General features: G+C 36.9%; 2 protein-coding genes across 2 annotated transcripts in view; one reads left to right on the forward strand and one right to left on the reverse strand.

Annotated features, from left to right (window-relative positions):
- Positions 1 to 377: 377 nt before the first annotated feature.
- Positions 378 to 15393, forward strand: pan3 (poly(A) specific ribonuclease subunit PAN3). The gene is made up of 14 exons (XM_073830865.1): positions 378 to 518; positions 674 to 909; positions 998 to 1102; positions 1194 to 1251; positions 1541 to 1702; positions 2304 to 2420; positions 3613 to 3714; positions 4190 to 4355; positions 4784 to 4871; positions 8014 to 8153; positions 8298 to 8427; positions 10553 to 10617; positions 10718 to 10856; positions 13561 to 15393. The coding sequence occupies exons 1-14, from the start codon at positions 422 to 424 to the stop codon at positions 13699 to 13701; spliced, it is 1746 nt and encodes a 581-aa protein (XP_073686966.1). The 5' UTR covers positions 378 to 421; the 3' UTR covers positions 13702 to 15393.
- A 122-nt stretch (positions 15394 to 15515) lies between these two features.
- flt1 (fms related receptor tyrosine kinase 1) overlaps positions 15516 to 18529 on the reverse strand; it is a 69584-nt gene continuing 66570 nt past the window's right edge. The window contains 1 exon segment of the mRNA XM_073830867.1: positions 15516 to 18384. Coding sequence (XP_073686968.1) covers positions 18213 to 18384 — 172 coding nt within the window. The 3' untranslated portion in view covers positions 15516 to 18212.

Here is an 18529-nt window from a genome sequence, read left to right on the forward strand (position 1 = left end):
ACTTTGCAGTAGGGCTGGACAATATATCGAACGATATTGTGAGGCGCGTTTAGTCAATGAAGCCGGTACTTTGATTAGTAGTGAATCTCCATCACGTGCGTTCCGCTCAGGTTCCGCTGGAGCAGCAATTAATACACAGAGACGTAAATCTCTGACAAGCTACACCATATCACACTAAATATCGAAACCTGAGCGGAACGCACGTGATGGAGATTTACTACTAATCAAAGTACCGGCTTCATTGACTAAACGCGCCTCACAATATCGTTCGATATATTGTCCAGCCCTACTTTGCAGATTCCCAACTTTACTTTCTTAAAGGAATTAGAGTGAAAACATTATGGTTCTATTTGTATATGCCCTTCTTTTTTAGGCTCCTAACCCTGCAGCCAGTGAGTTTGTCCCAAAAGGGGCCCCACGGATGACCTCCATGTCTCAGACGACCGTGCCAGCATTCACCTCCCCCATCTTCCCTCATCCCGGCTTGAGCAGCTCCACGGCGGCTGCGCTTGCACCTGGTCAGTGACTCGCTCCCAGAATGTACCACCTGGTGTTCCGCCATTTTGTCTTTTCTAATGCTTAATATTTTTAATCAGTTTTTTAATGTGTGATCTTTTAAGTTGTGAACATACTTTGTGTTTACTTAGGCTTTAATGTGTGGTTTCTTGGACAGGTATGTCACTCTCTGCTGGGTCATCTCCTCTTCACTCCCCCAAAATCACCCCTCACACCTCCCCAGCCCCACGGCGGCGCAGTCACACACCTAACCCCAACCCTAACCCAGCCAATTACATGGTGCCCACCACTGCGTCTGATCAGGGAGGCGGAGCCCACATAATTCAGAAGGAGACTGTGGGCGGGACAACCTATTTCTATACCGACAACACCCCTGCCCCCTTAGCCGGAATGGTATGGTCCATGTAAATCAGACTGCTGTATGCTGTTATTGCCTTACCTGAATTACCTACAATATCCAATGCGCTTTTGACATTTTCAGGTGTTCCCAACATATCACATGTATCCGCAAACGGCACCTCATGTGGCATACATGCAGCCAAAAGCCAATGCGCCATCCTTTTTTATGGCTGACGAACTCCGACAGGTAACCTGCTATTTCTGTTAGCCAAATTGGTTGTTGATTTGTCTTTTTTCACTTAATTATTGTAACAATGTCTGGTTTGTTTTGTTTGTAGGAGCTGATTAACAGGCATTTGATAACAATGGCACAGATAGATCAGTCTGAGAACCCAGGTAAGGATGTGGTCTGTCTTGTGATGGCATGAGATGTCAACAGTGTTTTGGCTTCAATGGACAACACGGCCGCTGTTCAGTTATAATGTCTGTTTTGTGGTCAGTGCACATGGATTCACCTGCTGTCTGAGTAGAAAACCACATCCTTTGTCTGTCTGCCTTTTTTAATTGGTTGAAAAGCATTTACATAGTTATCCACCTTTGTGTATATTCTTCAAGTGTTTATTTTGGTGCATATGTGGTGCAAAGGTATGTTGTATAATTAAAGTTGTCTGTTCCATCCCTCCAGGAATGCCATCTGAGGTAGACAGCTACCACAGCCTCTTTCCCCTGGAACCCCTTCCCCCACCAAACCGTCTTCAGAAAACCAGCAACTTCAGTTACATCACTTCCTGTTACAAGGCAGTCAACAGCAAAGATGACCTGCCTTACTGCCTCAGGAGGATACATGGTGAGGCATTTTAGGTATTTGTATGTACAGCTCTTCCTGTAGGAAGTTTACATCACTGTTGCAGTTTTTAAAGTGCTTATGCTAATGAAAGTACCTAGATCTAATATATCAGTGGAGACCACAAAACCAGTTATAAGGGCCAAGTTTTTAAATAAATAAATGAGCTTTCCATTGATGTATGGTTTGTTAGGATAGGACAATATTTGGCCTAGATACAACTATTTAAAAATCTATAATCTGAGGGTGCAAAAAAAATCTAAAAATGCATATTACTAATCCAAAAATTAAATTTTAAAATACTTTGGGTAGGAAATTTATAAAATATCTTTATGGAACATGAACTTGATATCCTAATGATTTCTGGCATAAAAGAAAAATGGATAATTTTGACCCATACAATGTATTGTTGGCTATTGCGACAAACATACCTGCGCTATTTAAGACTGGTTTTGTGGTCCAGGGTCAAATATATCTCAAAATTGGAGAACTAAAACAATAAACAGTCTCTGCATCTTGACAGCACAATGACACATTGTGTCATAGTTAATTGTTTTAATACCCATGTGGGTAACTGTAAAACTGTTTTTGTGTGCATTCACAGGCTTCAGGCTGGTCAACACCAAGTGTATGATGCTGGTAGACATGTGGAAGAAGATTCAGCACTCCAATACTGTGACCCTTCGAGAGGTCTTCACCACCAAAGCGTTTGGAGACCACTGTACGAATACATTTCCTTTTTTTTTAATGTGTGGGCATTACACTGGTAAAAATTTGAAATAGAAATGTCAATGGGTAGAGATTTTGGACTATCTTCTTGATCGCAGTTACACGCTCATGTGACGTTGCTGTGCTACGTGGTCATAAAAACGTGTAGTTTGCCATCGTTTATTAACATTGTGGCTTAAAAACAAGTAATTTGAGTGATTAGTTGATTAGTTCAATAAGTGATTAGTTTAAACACAATTAGCAGTGATACTGAACTAATTTTACAAGGCACAGTCATTTAGTTCTTATATGAAACCAAACAGCTGAGAAAGAAAACGCATGCAAACAGTAAATTGGATCTGGGCAGCTCTTAAAGTGACAGCAGTCTAATATTCTTCAGTCTGTCATTCATGTTAATCAAACAACAAAAAAAGAGTAAATCTCTTACTGCTCTTGACTAAATCACTTTTGTAACTTTTTAATAAAAAGAAATGGATATTTTATTTAGACAGTGAAGAATTGTATAAAGTAATCAGATGTATAAAAAAATGCTGTGTTTTTATACATTTGATTACCTTATACAGTGTATGTAGCATTTCTTATTTGTTCTACTGTTGTTTTTTGTCTTATTGCTTGTTTTTTACTCTTATTTAATTACTGACTATTCACTTGTCTTCAGTGAGCTTAATTTTTAGTATTTTAGTGTTTTTTGTGATATTGATACTGGTGAAAAGAATTATGAAATTTCTATGATATCAAATATTTTGATATCATAAAGACTTTATTTAAAGCAAATATATCTATGACTCATCATAATAAGATTTTGGTCATATTGCCCTTTTTGTCTTATCTATTAATTTATTCAAACTAAAAAAACATACCTCTTAACACCCCTGCTCTGAGGCACATTTTTAACAATGAATTTCTGAAGAAACAGCTTTTCTTAAAGAAAAAATTTGTATTGTTAAATGTTTTATTTCTTCAAAAATCTTTTAGCAAAAATGCTTAATTTATTAAACAGTGTTAATTTCTTACTAATATTTGTTTAAAATGGTAAAAGTTATATAGTGCCATTTGTGCTTCGGGCGTCCATTTTTAAGAATGTGTTTTGATCTAGATTTATTAAAAGCTTTCAATATCATGAATGCTTGTGTCATTGACCCTTTTGGAGTCTTTTCATATATGGTCACATTTATCCTTCACAGCACTGGTATTTTCCTATGACTTCCATGCGGGGGCGGAGACCATGTTCAGCAGGCACTTCAACGATCCGGCAGCGGATTCGTATTTCACAAAGAGAAAGTGGGGTGAGTTGTTTCTTGCTCTGCTGTTTCTGTTTGTATGTGAGAATACAGCCGTTAGATACAGAGCATGTCAAGTGTTTGGTGGCAGTTGCGTCTTCGCGAATGTGTAGCGAGGAAAGAGGAAGAAGTGGTTGAAACTGATCCCGCCTCAGGTGGTTCAGTACCTGCAAGCTCAAGGCTGACAGAGGAAGCAAAACCCAGGGATGATGTTTAGCTATACACAGCTGCAGCGCATACGGCTGCAGAAACCACAGTGGAGTCTCAAACCGTGAAACGTGTGTTTGTTGTCAGGATGGGACAAAATACAGCAACATAATATAATAACCAGTCAAAACATCTAAAAAATATACACTGATATAAAGTTTTAATTAATACCAGCATGTCAGCTACCATATCACAGTATGCTTTAGGCATTGTGTTTTAATTTTATTTACTTATTTTCTGTTTTGAGAAATAACTTTCAGTTTTTTTCCATCAGGGCAGCATGAGCTCCCTCCTCCACGGCAGCATGCGGGCCTGTTACCGGAGTCTCTGATATGGGCCTACATTGTCCAGCTGAGCTCGGCACTGCGCACCATTCACACGGCTGGGCTGGCTTGCAGGGTCATGGACCCTAGTAAGATCCTCATCACTGGAAAGACACGGTACAGCCACATGCATCTTGCACATTTAAACCAGATCTACATTCATGTTACTGCAGAGCATTATTGATTTAAAAACATTTTATACCCAATCAACTAATGTTTTTCACTTCGAAGCAAATTTTTGCTTGCTTTTTAACTACTACCCAACTGTGCAAACAATAACTGGTAAATTAACTAAAGACAAAGTACAGTTCTTGTAGAATCTTCTTGAGAGTTAGCTGTAGTTAACCAACAGCACAGTCAAACCTCGGTTCTGTGGGCCCCTTATTTTCTAGCCATAAATAGTGAATGGAGAAGTACACTTTTAGATTGTTTTTGCTCTTCCTTTATTATATACTGCCTGTTTATCAGCTTCTCACAGCAGTGCATGCGCACATAACCAGACATGCACTCACAAACACTGCTAAATGTTTGTTGTTTCTCTATAGGTTACGAGTCAACTGTGTAGGAATGTTTGATGTCTTAACATTTGACAATAGTCAGACCAACCACCTGGCGCTGATGCCCCAGTACCAGGTACTGAACAACATCATTACACCCAAAAACTGTGCTTTATACCACATAAATAATCTGACTGTGCATCTTCATTTAATCAGGTTTGGGTCAGTAAGATAATTTTCTTGAGGGAAGTTTCTTGTGCTAATCAAGGCTGCGTTCATGATAAAAAAATACAGTAAAAATGGTAATATTGTGAAATGTTATGACAATTTAAAGGATAACTATTGCCAAAATGCAACCTGGGCTGTTTTTTTTTTACTGTAAACGAGACAAACATATATCTAAAAGCATAATTACGATAAACAAGCCGTTTTTGAGATTGACCGTGATTTAGTTTTGTGGTCAGTGGCCGGTGAATGGGAATACTAGGGGCATAAATTTGAGTGCATCAAAATTGATATTTTTACAACACTAAGAAGGCTCGACACACCATGAAACTTTGCTCGAAGTATCGCCTGGGTCTCTACACATGAACTCGAGCATTGAGAACATTGTGTACACAAAGTTTACTAAAAAGAAAGTTTTTGAACAACTCACTTTCACTGTTTGAGTTTCCGCTCGCGGCCGTCTTGCCAGTCAAGAGGTGTCGATCTCCGAGTGCGAATGAATGGACTGCATAGGACGAAATATTAGGCTTATATGAGGTTCTTTTTACAACTAGAAGGTTAATATTGTTTTTCACTTGCGACAAAACAACGAATTGGCCGTGCATTTATATGGAAATATGCTTTAGGAGCTATCCATCCTCGCATTCGGAGATCGACACCTGTTGACTGGCAAGACGGCCGCGAGCGGAAACTCAAACAGTGAAAGTGAGTTGTTCAAAAACTTTCTTTTTAGTAAACTCAAAACTGTACACAAAATGTTCTCAATGCTCGAGTTCATGTGTAGAAACCCAGGCGATACTTCGAGCAAAGTGTCATGGTGTGTCGAGCCTTCTTAGTGTTGTAAAAATATCGATTTTGATGCGCTCAAATTTATGCCCCTAGTACTCCCATCCACCAACCACTGACAACAAAACTAAATCACGGTCAATCTCAAAAATGGCATGTTTGTCGTAATTATGCTTTTGGATACAAGTTTGTCTCATTTACAGGAAGAAAAAAAACAGCCCAGGTTGCATTTTGGCAATAGTTATCCTTTAAAATAAGTTTTATATTTGAATATATTTTTAAATGTAATTTATTCCTGTGATTCAGCAAAACTGAATTTTCAGCAGCCATTAAACCAGTCTTCAGTGTTACATGATCCTTCAGAAATCATTCTAATATGCTTATTTGGTGCTCAAATAACATTTTGTCTTATCATTATCAATGTTAAAAAAACAGTTGTGCTGGTTAGTAAATGACAAACTTCTTGGGGGAAAAATGACAAAAATACTCACTTTTGAGTAATTTAATTCACCCTTCCTAAATAAAATGAATTTATTTCACATTTTTTGTAAAACTTAAAATTCCAGGGTTCGTACAAAGTGCTTGAAAGTATTTGAATTTGACTTTTTTAAATTTGACATTTAAAGCCTGTAAAACTCACGTACATATCAGTATTCCTGAAGAGGTTCTTTAAAATTACTTGAATTATTGAAAGACTGTGTCTATGTAATAATGTTTCACATTTTTTCCAATAAGCACATTTTTTTAACGCAAAATTCACATAATTTAAAAAAACATACTTTTTCACTTATTTCAGTTAATGTTCTAAAATTGTAAAGTGTGCTGAGCCAGTAGCACTGACAATGTCGTGTAAACATTACTGAAGACGCAAAAAGAGGAAATGAGTTAAATCAATTTATCATTTATTTCAAGATATTCACTAGCAAAAGCCAGATCAAATTAAAAGAGCCAATCATTTTTGAATTTCAACATCGCTTGTAATGATTTTAAAAAGCAGCAGTGATGTGTGAAATTGAGCTTTTCAAAACTCAATCAGTTAAACCATTGCGTCGCAAAATTATTCACTGTTTTGAAGTGCTCATGTTGGATTGCATATCACAAATCATTTGCTTTAGATCAGAACTTTGTATATCACAAATCATTTGATTTAGTCTGACTTTGGAGTGCGTATCGCCAATTATTTGATTTAGATTGTAATGGGTTTGTGAATCATTTCGCAAATTAAATGATTCAAATCAAATGATTTGCGATATGCGATTTGAAGTCCCAATCTAAATCAAATGATTCGATAAGCAAAGTTCAGTTCCAAGTTAACCATCATTAAATTTAGATATGAGCAGGTTCGCAAATCATTTGCTCTAGTTCGGAATTTCGTTGTGCAGATTGCAAATTATTTGATTCAGATCTGGAGATTTTTGCAAATCTTTTTTTTTTTATTTTTATAAAGGTCACGTCAAACAATTAAGGTAGTACAGTTATAAAAACTACGGCAGCATGTTAAAAATAAAAAAAAATCTAAGATTACGACATTTGAAATGTTTTGAGAATAAAGTCGAGATGTTTTTGAGAATTTAAATTGTAGAAATTAAAGTTATAATATTTTGAGAGTATAATCTATATTGCACATGCAAAGGCCCAGATTGAGAGCACCAGGAGAAGTTGCCAGGCCACCAGAATTAATTTGAATATTGTTGCGTCTGAGCGACTTTATTCTTGAAACATATAGACTTTATTCTCATAATATTCTGACTTTATTCTCGTAATATTTCAACTTATGTCTATATATCTATAAATCTATATAATGTCGTAATCTTAGATTTTATTTATTTATTTATTTATTTTTTACCATGGCACTAAAACACAAAATCGTTAAAAAAAATTAAGAGATAAAATATACACATACAAATCCCCAAGAAAATTAGCAATAATTTAATATAGTAAAAGTGTAGTATACTTTGTAATACTTAGTAGTAATACTTTGCATGTGCTTCACTTTGAATTTGCCATTTTGTTTTATTAGTATATTTTGATTTATCTATTTTTTTTTTATTTGAAAGAGAAGATATTGTTTAATAAGTGCTATCTCTGAAGTCCTTGAAAATAAAAAGTTTTGAAATATACAAATATAACCCTGATATTGATGTAAAGTGCTTTGAAGGCTGCTTTATTGTGGTGTAACATTTTCCTTTTGTCCTGAGTGTTTGTCGTTTTACACTTTGTCTATATGCTTAGTTTTGTCAATTTCTGTTTCTCTTTGTGTACATCAGCAAGCAGATCTCATCTCCCTGGGGAAGGTGGTGTTGGCTCTGGCGTGTAACTCTCTAGCTGGCATTAAGAGAGAAAATTTGCAGAAGGCCATGGAGCTGGTGTCAATCAACTACTCATCTGACCTCAAGAACCTCATTCTGTAGGCCTCCCATCTCTTTCTTACACATATTTTTATAGCCTAAATGCTTTCAAAGTGCTTATACTGTGACAGTTTGTGCTTCTGTGTGTGTCAGTTCATTTACGAATGCGAATGCACATCTTACGGTCATGTTTCGATCTTTAGGTACCTGCTCTCAGATCAAAGCCGTCTGCGCAGCGTCAATGACATTATGCCCATGATTGGAGCACGGTTTTACACTCAACTCGATGCCTCGCAAATGAGGAATGATGTCATTGAGGAGGACCTGGCCAAGGTATATATATTTAAAGTTCTAAACACCAGTGTTTTATCATTAAGGGTATTCGCTTACCTTTCACAACCCTACATACAAACAGTTATTGGTTAATTTGGAGCTGAATGTCACAGAACATAAAGATAAGCAGTTCAGATTCTTAATCAGGTGTTGATTCTTTAAACCAGGGGTCCCCAAACTTTTTTTCTGAGAGGGCCGCATAATTTTCATTTCTTTAATGGGGGGCCGGGTCGGTTTATGAAAGAAAATTCCATGGGCCGGACTGACTACTATTGTTATTATTATTTTATTATGATTTTACCTGTATTTTTTATACCTTTTAATGCTAGAATAGTTTATTATTTTGTTATGCACCACGGAAAAGTTCATTTATTTCAGTAATTCAACTCAAATTGTTAAACTTGTGTATTAAATAAATTTAATGCACACAGACTGAAGTAGTTTAAGTCTTTGGTTCTTTTAATTTTGATGATTTGGCTCACATTTAACAAAAATCCACCAATTCGCTATCTCAACAAATTATAATATGGTGACATTCCAATCAGCTAGTCAACTCAAAACACCTGCAAAGGTTTCCGTCAAGCTGTCAAAATGGTTTCGCAGTTTGCTGATCTGACAGTTGTCCAGAAGACAATCATTGACACCCTTCACAAGAAGGGTAAGCCACAAACATTCATTGCCAAAGAAGCTGGCTGTTCACAGAGTGCTGTATCCAAGCATGTTAACAAAGTTGAGTGGAAGGAAAAAGTGTAGAAGAAAAACACCAACCAAGAGAACCGCAGCCTTGAGAGGCTTATCAAGCAAAATCGATTCAAGAATTCGGGTGAAATTCACAAGGAATGGACTGAGGCTGGGGTCAAGGCATCAAGAGCCACCACACACAGACATATCAAGGAATTTGGCTAGAGTTGTCGTATTCCTCTTGTTAAGCCACTCCTGAACCACAGACAACATCAGAGGTGTCTTACCTGGGCTAAGGAGAAGAAGAAATGGACTCTTGCCCAGTGGTCCAAAGTCCTCTTTTCAGATGAAAGCAAGTTTTGTATTTTATTTGGAAATCAAAAACACTGAAGTCCAGTGTTAGTTTCCACAGTCTGTGATAATTTGGGGTGCAATGTCATCTGCTGGTGTTGGTCCACTGTGTTTTTTGAATCACACGTCAAATTCCTCAAATGCCATAGAGTCATTTTGTCATCACTCTGTATTTTCTAGCTGCCTCTTGCATCACCTCTTTGATTGCGATGACACATTACGTTGAATGTACCATTCTGTTGGTGAATTTAACAAATAATTAGGCTATGTTAATAACTAAGGGAAATTTTAGTTTGAAAGCCAACCTTTATTATCAAATACCGACATGATATAAGTAAAACATATTTAAAATTACATTTTCAAAATATGTATCTGGCATTGTTCAGAGGGCCAGTCCAAATGTGGGGCCTTAGTTTGGGGACCCCTGCTTTAAACACTCAGATGGATTCAGTGATTCGTTCAGTAGATTTGTCAGACTAATTAGATTGAATTGAAAGACATTGCTTGAGAATTGGTGGAAAAGGGTATTATTTTCTCTTATTTTGTCAGTCTTTTTATCTTGTCGCTTTACATTCATAGTCACAGCTAGGCTGTCGATATCAGTTTAGGAAACCGTTGCAGACCATGCTGTCCAATTTACCCAATTTATTATCTGGCGTGTGTTGAGCTTGCACTGGAGGGGGTGGAGGTGTGAACACTGTAGATATTTTGGATGATTTCAGCTGTTCTCTCTTCTGCTTTCTTTCTTTTGAATCCTGGTATCAGATGCGTGAAGACTTTTTTTGTACTACCCTATTACAAACACTTACAAACATTCATTATTGCATTTAACTCCTTTTTCATGCAGAGGACTGACTTTTTAAAGTGCGTGTCTTCTGTGTTTGTTTGACGCTGTGCTGCATCTGATGTGAGAGCAAATGTGACTCAGAAAGAGGTTTAAAAATGACCTGGTTTCCTCTCTAGCTTCCCTTCTCATAATCTGCAAAGTCTCACTTACGCAAACTCAAAATAACCTTTTTTTTTGTTGTTTAAAAATGATCCTAAACAATAGGTTTTTATTACAACTTTTTGCTTATGCATTTGTATTTTGCAGGAGGTTCAAAATGGCCGATTGTTCCGCCTACTGGCAAAACTGGGAACGATCAACGAGAGACCAGAGTAAGTGTTATATTTCAGCTAAAGTATTGAAACCTTTCTGAAATGGCAGCCAGATGCTTTTGAAATGGTTCACTTCAACGTTCAATTTGAATTCTTGTAGGTTCCAGAAGGACCCAACGTGGTCTGAGACTGGTGATCGTTACCTGCTGAAGCTCTTCAGAGATCATCTGTTCCACCAGGTAACAGAGGCAGGCACGCCCTGGATCGACCTGAGCCACATCGTGTCCTGTCTCAATAAGGTGAGCTTGTTTACCTTGTGTATGTTTGTGTAGTAGACACCTTAGGGCCCTATACATTTTTTTTTCCAAATTCCATTTTTCCATTTAAATTTTTCTGGATTCAGTTTTTTTTCCTCTTTTAATTGTTTTAGACTCTGTTTTAATGGTTAAATAAAAAAAAAATCTAAAAGCATGTCTACTAATAGAAATCATTAAAATGTACACAATTTAACAGCAGAAAGTTTAACTAAAATTGCATTTTTAAGGCCCTATGAAATGCGCTTCTCAATTTCAGTTTTTACAAAAATCTTTTTCCATTGATTTTCTTGGTTCCATTTTATTGGTTTAATAAAATTTGAAGTAATTGAATTTTAAAGCATCTCTAATAACTGATTTTATATATAAAATCATTATTAGTTATCTGTATAAAAATAAGTAACACAGACATTTTGTGTTAATATATTCTGGTAAATTATTTTTCTGGTAAATATTCCTTTTAAAAAATTAATGTTTTAATAATAATTTTATTATTAGAAATAGTACTATCATTGCATTAAGTAATATTTCATTTCTTTTATTTTGTTTTTAAGTTTCTGTTTGTATATTACGATAGTTTTTCTCAAACGAAACCGCACATCTGCAGCATTCATTCACAGAACATATATGATTCATATTTAAATAGTATTTTTGAGGCTCAATATTCAGACACTAAATTTTGGACGATACAGTAAATTAAATTTTTATGGCTGGATTCTGCAATTCTGTCCGTGTTTTTCCTATATAATGAATTTAATGTGAATGAAAATGAGGCTTTGAGGGACAGATGTATACTCTTTAGTATACTTTGTGTTATGCCCTGTATAAAGGTAGTGTAATAAAATCAAAATTGTATCAAAATGCCTGAATAATTTATCAAAGATACAAAAGGTGGAAAAACTTTTCTTTTTTCTTTTTTTTTGTTTGCAAAGTCATGTTGTGCACCAATATGTAGGGGACAAAACCTGCAGACCCTCATGACTGTGTCATGTCAATAGATCTTAAAATATATATATATTTTTTACCTGTTTATGACCAGGGTAAATTAGTTGTAATGTGTATATATATATGCATTATTTTATGACATTTTGCAAAAAAACTTTAAGTTGAATACACATGTATTCATGGTGTAAAGAAAACATTCTTTTGTAACTATCAAGAATTGTTTTTTAAAGCAATAAATTGTTTTTTTTATCTTTAAAAATATTGTAAATGTTTTTCAAAACTAACATTGAGAAACAGTACGTTTCTAAGAACATGGTACATAAACTAATGATTTAAGATGATTAATAATGATTTAAACAGTTTTAATTATTTATTGGTAACATTTTGTTTCAGTGTCCTTGTTTCATTACATGGAATTTGTAACTTTAAAGAGGACATTGGATATAAAATGCACACTTGCTTGGTGTTTGCATATACATGTGTCTTAATGGTGTGGAAACGCCACCACCCTGCAATGATAAAAATCCATTCTAGGGCAGCCCTTGTCTAAAGATTTTTCAGGTCAACTAGTAGTTGTTCATTTTAGGCATTAGTCGGCTATTAGTTGCACGTTTATTAATAAACCAAATAAATCGTAATGAGCCTTTAATTGCCCACATAGCCTAAGCAGTGCTCAAGTGCAGCCAGTAAAAGCTTGCCACAGTGCACCGGCAGATATAATAATTACGTTTCAGGGAAGACAGCAAGGAGACTGCATTAACGTTTTAATAATTTGATAAACTAGTGCTTTCTTTGTTTTCGGCTTAAGAGATGAAGTCGGTGACACTCGTCATCTCCGCAGTAGTTGATGCGCCTGTATGCATGTTTTATAAAGATTACATGATCTGAGAATATTTATTTTATATTTGAATTGGTGTATTTAAAAGTAGACTTTTCAATCTCTATAGATATTTTTCATTTAAGGCAAGTATACACAGAGTTTCAAAGTTTCATGCTTAAGTTCACAGAGACCAAAACGGCAGAAGGTGCATCTTGTTTGCTTTTTATTATTTTACAAAAGTGCAACGTTTTATTGTGAGTGCACACAAAAAACACAGAGTGTGATACAGATAAGAGTAATACACCTTTTTAAATCTGTAGAGCAAAAATGACAGAGTATTTTAAGAGCAAGTGACCGCACCAGCGCCTCCATCTGGCATGCAGTGAGCACGCTACTGTTGAACTTCTACACTCCGCACAGACACTTTGATAGTGCACATTTTTCTAGGTTAACATGAGATTGAGCAGCCATGTGAAGTTGCTACTACTTAGATATTTCAGATGAAAAGCCACAATTGAGGTCAATGAATGATAGGTGAGCGTTTGGATGTCCTGCCCGATGTACTATATTACCACATAGACCAGCTGTTAACAATCTGTCCGTCACTGACTGCGTGACTTGGCCACTTCCAGTGGAATTTTTTTTCTGTGACTAAGCAAGTAATAAAATTTTGGTCGACCAAGCCTCTCCTCGTCAACAAACGGTTAATCTATTAGGGCGCAGCCCTAATCCATTCACTCCTTTTTTTTTTTTAATCCCCCAAAAATCTAAACCGCCTCTGAGCTATTTTTGACAAGGTAAAAACGACCATTGAGAAGTTTTAACCAAAGTATGTTGCAGACCCAAAATAATCATACCAACTTGTGGAAAATGGGCATCCAATGTGCCCTTTTATGTAAAACCAACTTCAATTTCTTTTTGCAGTTGGATGCTGGAGTACCGGAGAAGATCAGTCTGGTGTCACGGGATGAGAAGAGCGTGCTCGTGGTGACTTACTCAGACCTGAAGCGCTGCTTTGAGAGCACCTTCCAGGAACTGCTGGCCGCCACGAACGGCCCCCTGTAACCCCCAGCCATCCACAAGAGTGGGCTGGAACTGCCTGAAACAGAGCACATTGCACTACAGCCTGGAATCATAGGTGCAGAATGATGATCTCACGACCAGGGCGGAGCCAGCTGGTTGATCACCTCCAGTCAGAAACACTGTTCTGTCCAGAGAAAAAGTTGTTTTCTAAAGCTTATTTTTTTAGTTTTCACAACAACGCCGCAGCTGCAGAATTATGAACTGAACTGAGAGCTGTGATTAATGATGAATTAATTTTTTTTTAGACTTGGGGAACAATGTCCAAAAATAAGAGACTTCCTGCTTTTATTTTAAATTTTTTCTTTGGAGGATGCACTAAACATTTTAAGTTCCTTTTTAAGTGATTGTGCGTGTCCCACAGGGTGCATTGAGGGCCGGGGCCTCACACATGAAATGGAAGAAAAACAGAGCGCCGATTTTTCCACATCATCTCCTTGCGCCTTTTTTATGAGGTACTACAAATTGGGACAGACCACTGGTCATGTGTGCAGAGTCCTCTGCTCTGATGGGACAAACCGCTGGGTTGGGCAAACCGATGAGACTGACCACTTATGAATGTGTGGCATGAGTAGTAACGTGCCGCCACTCCTCGTCTGCTGTAATGACTCATTTAAAAGTTGGCCAACTTGGAGGCGGGAAGGGAAGGGTTGCGTGCAGTTGAGGAGGGGAGTACTCTCTCCTCTTGCTGTGTACACTTGTCATTAATTTCAGAATTTCGCAACATCCTTTTTCATTTTATGGATGCTTTTTGAAATCGGATTTTGAGAGGATGGATTTTCGTTGTCATTTCTGTTGTTTTTTTTTAGTCAGGCTCTTGTGATAGGAACCAAAGAACTGGACCACACTAGCAAGGGAAACCAGTTCTGTCTCATTGTGGAATGTCCTCTTACGCCTCTGTTGTGGAGCATCCCAAGTTTCTGTCCATCTCGTCATTCTGTTTTCATTTGCCACGCTAGCATTGGTTTGGATATAGTGAATCTCAGTAGAGCTCTCTTGTGTTGTTACTGTCGTTCCCTTTCCTCACCAAGTTGTTGTACAGAGATGCATGACGGGATGCTTCTCACCTCACTAGTGTGAATCTCTGTGGACCAATCCCAGCAGGACGGTTGGGATTGTATTGGTTTCTCTTTCGTTTTAACTATGATTTGACCTATGAATTATGTGACAACATCCACAAAACAGTTTGGAATTCGCTCAGGTTGATCCCTGACAGGAATATGCCAATGACTGAATGTGTCTGGCCTGTCATTGGTGACTGCCCAATCCGTGAGTCGATCCGTGAGCGCAGATTTGGGTGTGCCCCACTGGACCGAGAGGGTGCAGGATACAGCAGGCAGAGCTGAGGATGCTGTGAGTTCAACAATGTACTTTTTCCCTCTTCCCACTTTTTTATTTTATTTTAGTCAACTGATAAGTACTACTTGGTGAACATGGTGCCAAGCCCGTATCCCTTTCCGAGTCACACACATGCACACACCTTTTACAGGCCGATCTCATATCATGTACCCAGTTTCCAGTGGAACGCACTCCAGACACATACACATACACACACACTCGTACATGAAATCCTCCTTCACCATCCCAGTACGTTTTATGCCCTCCTTGTGTTTATTGTCACATTTTTGCAATATTTGTGTGTACAGCAGTATTTTAATAAAAAGTAATAAAAGAGAACATTCGTTTATTTGTTCTTGAATGGCATGATTGTTGCTTGAGTAGAATATGACGAACTGCAGCAGCAAAAAGGAACTTGTTTGTAACTCCAAAATAGATGCTACAAAAATGACCAGCACTGAAAAAGCAGCAGAGAGACGCAACTCAGATATGGTTTTGAATGATGCAAATATTTTACAGCAGAAATTACTGTAACATACACTACTGTTCAAAAGTTTGGGGTCAGTAAAGTAATTGTTAGAATGGCCAAGGACCAGCAATCTCCACATGAAACTGATTGTGCAGACCAAATAGTTAAGACGTAGAGACTTGAAACTTTGAGGGATGGTAGTACTCGCACCGCCTACAATATCACCAAGGTTCACCCCAGTCGGCCTTATGGGGGCGCTACAGTGATCAAAAGTACAAAATTGGGTATTTTGTTTTTTTTGAAAATGTACTTTTGCAAACCTAAGTCCTTAGTTCTAAGTTTTTCCACCCGATCGGAACAAACCAGTGCAGAAAGATTCTCTGGAGAGTGAATGTCAATGATTATCAAAAAAAAAAAAAAAAAGTTGAGCTTTCAGTTTCAACTCACCGTCGCAAAGGGACTGTCCCAAAATGTTCAAAGGGGCATATCCACCTTTACTAAAACAGCTTTAACTTTTGAACGAAATGAGATATCTTGGCCAAACTCGGAACACTTGTGTAAGAGCTCATTCTGTGGCCACTGGAAGAAAAAGGCGGATCTTGGCTTCTTGGTGGCGCTATAAGAGGGACAAAACATGAAAACCGTTTGTCCTATCAACATGAAAATCGCAGTTCACGGTCTTGGTCTAAAGTGGTCACACGTGTCTATAAGGACATTTGCGTATCTAAAAAAAAAAAAAAAAAACATAGCCACCATTTGCTGATGAAGTTTGAGCACCTATTAAACTAGGTTAACGGAATGAAACTTGGTGGGACTGTTTGACTTGTGGCCCTAAAGGTCAGTGAGAAAATTGAAGAAAACTGTGTTTTTTTTGTTTTTTTTTAAGGGCGTAAACTATTTTGCATTTCACGTTTTTTCGCACATACATGCAATATTCGTATCTTATGATAACTTTCCTTTTTCCAAACGACTTTGTCTTTAGAACCACTGCTGTCAATCAAATAATTTGTTAAATGATTGAGAAAATGTAAAAAACATACTATAGCAAACTAGTCCTAGGTTTTTCACTCAATCTAGAAAAAATCCTGCTGTACAATTCTCAGCACTCTCTAGGTCAATAATTAACAAAAATTTTAAAATGTACCCTTTGGGAATCTATAAAATAAGGTCGTTTAGAAAAGGGGGCTGTCCCAATTTACTCAAAATCCTATAAAACCTAAAGGAAAACTCAAAACTTTGCAAAAACTGGTAAGCACATGCGATATGAGATTTTAAACAAGCATGCAAAGTTTTAAGGAGATCGGACCGCAGCTGGCGCTATAACAGTCATAAATGTTAAACAAACATATTTCTATTGTAAATAACCTGGATTTGCCAAAAGTGCTTTTTAAAAATCATTGATTTAGGTGGGTACTTGCTTAATAATGTCTTTTTTTTTCATTGACAATATTTCTTGAGCAGCATATTTGCATGATTTCTGAAGGATCATGTGACACTGTTGACTGAAGTAATGGCTGCTGAAAATGTAGTTTTTCTGACACGGGAATTAATTCCTTTTTAAAATATATTAAAATAGAAAATATTTTAAATTGTCATAATAGTTTCACAATTTTACTTATTTCAAAAATACTGTCAATATTTTTTTTTACTGACCCCAAACTTTTAAACTTCATTTTTTTTTTAAACACTGAAGGTCATTGCACACAGAGTATTTTCGTTTTTTTTTTGTTTTTTTTTCGTATTCGTCATCCTTTTCTAATAAATTGCTTGCTATGGACGCGAAAACGCAGAAAATCAAAACTGATCTGAATTTTTATGACAAAAGTTTCTGAGGCAGTGTGTAAAACGTGTTTAAGCTGCGAAAATTTCAGACTCTGTGTGCAATGACCTTGAGACTATATCTTGAGACTACTTCTTTTTTTATTTTTTTTATTTTACCAGGACTAAAAAGTCCTGGCTTTTGTGTATTGGCATGTCATGTGAAAACCGTTCGCTTTGGCGAATCTGGTAATTTCATTCTTTTCAGCATTAAATACACCATATATATACTATAATATTTTCAGAGGTTACTTTCAAGGTATGTAAATAAATACAGAGTAAGGTGAACTTTTCCAGCATATGGCTTGCAGCACATAAAATGTGCTCTACAGTTAAACATTTGGTACCTACAAGCAGTGATTGTAATAAATGCGTTTCACTAGCTCATAATTAATATCAGCTGCTCTGTGGCTAAAACAAAACTAAAGTGGTACAGCGGTTTGAAAGAGGGTATACAGATATCAGATGAGTTCAAAAACAAAAACAGATGAAATGCTGATTAGTAGCTGCAAGTCTCAACATGATAGTAACACTGCAAACAAAAGTCTTGAAAACCCTGGAAATTTCCAGGCCTTTGTTAATATTCTAATGTAATTGCAAGCTCTAAAAAGTTCCAAACTTAATCTTTTTTAAATCCTTAACGAGTAATTATGAGTGATTCAAAAATTCTTCGAAGATCATTGGATAAAAAGGTGTGGGAATGTGCCGAGAAACTTCGAAGAATAAGAGATTAATTCAGAAATACTGGTTTGACAGGACAAGCCTAGCACAATAAGGTACTGAAAGCAAGAGAGTTGAGATAAGCAGTGTTTTTGTGGTAGTGGTAACGGATGTTGACTAGTGTTTACAGGCAAGTTGGCTGACGTGAGTGTTAAAAACAGGGGTAGAGGAGAGCAGCTTCATAGTCTGGTGGGGGAGAGCAGCACCTCTCTGAGTGACACACTGGAGGAAGCTCCCTGTGATGACAACAGGAGGCGCTGTTTATACAAGGGAGCACTTTTGCAGGCAGCGTCATGTGCTGGTTTTGACCTTTGGAGAACAACCTGCAACACACAACGCAGTAACCTTATTCTGTGCAGCTGATTTTGTTTCGCACACATTCATTTTAACATACACTTCAATTTAAAATTTGAGGTTAGTAAGATTTTTGAATGTTTATGAAAACTAACCAAGGCTGCATTTGTCAAA

This window comes from Garra rufa, chromosome 24 (assembly GCF_049309525.1).
Source record: "Garra rufa chromosome 24, GarRuf1.0, whole genome shotgun sequence".
Lineage (NCBI taxonomy): Eukaryota > Metazoa > Chordata > Actinopteri > Cypriniformes > Cyprinidae > Garra > Garra rufa.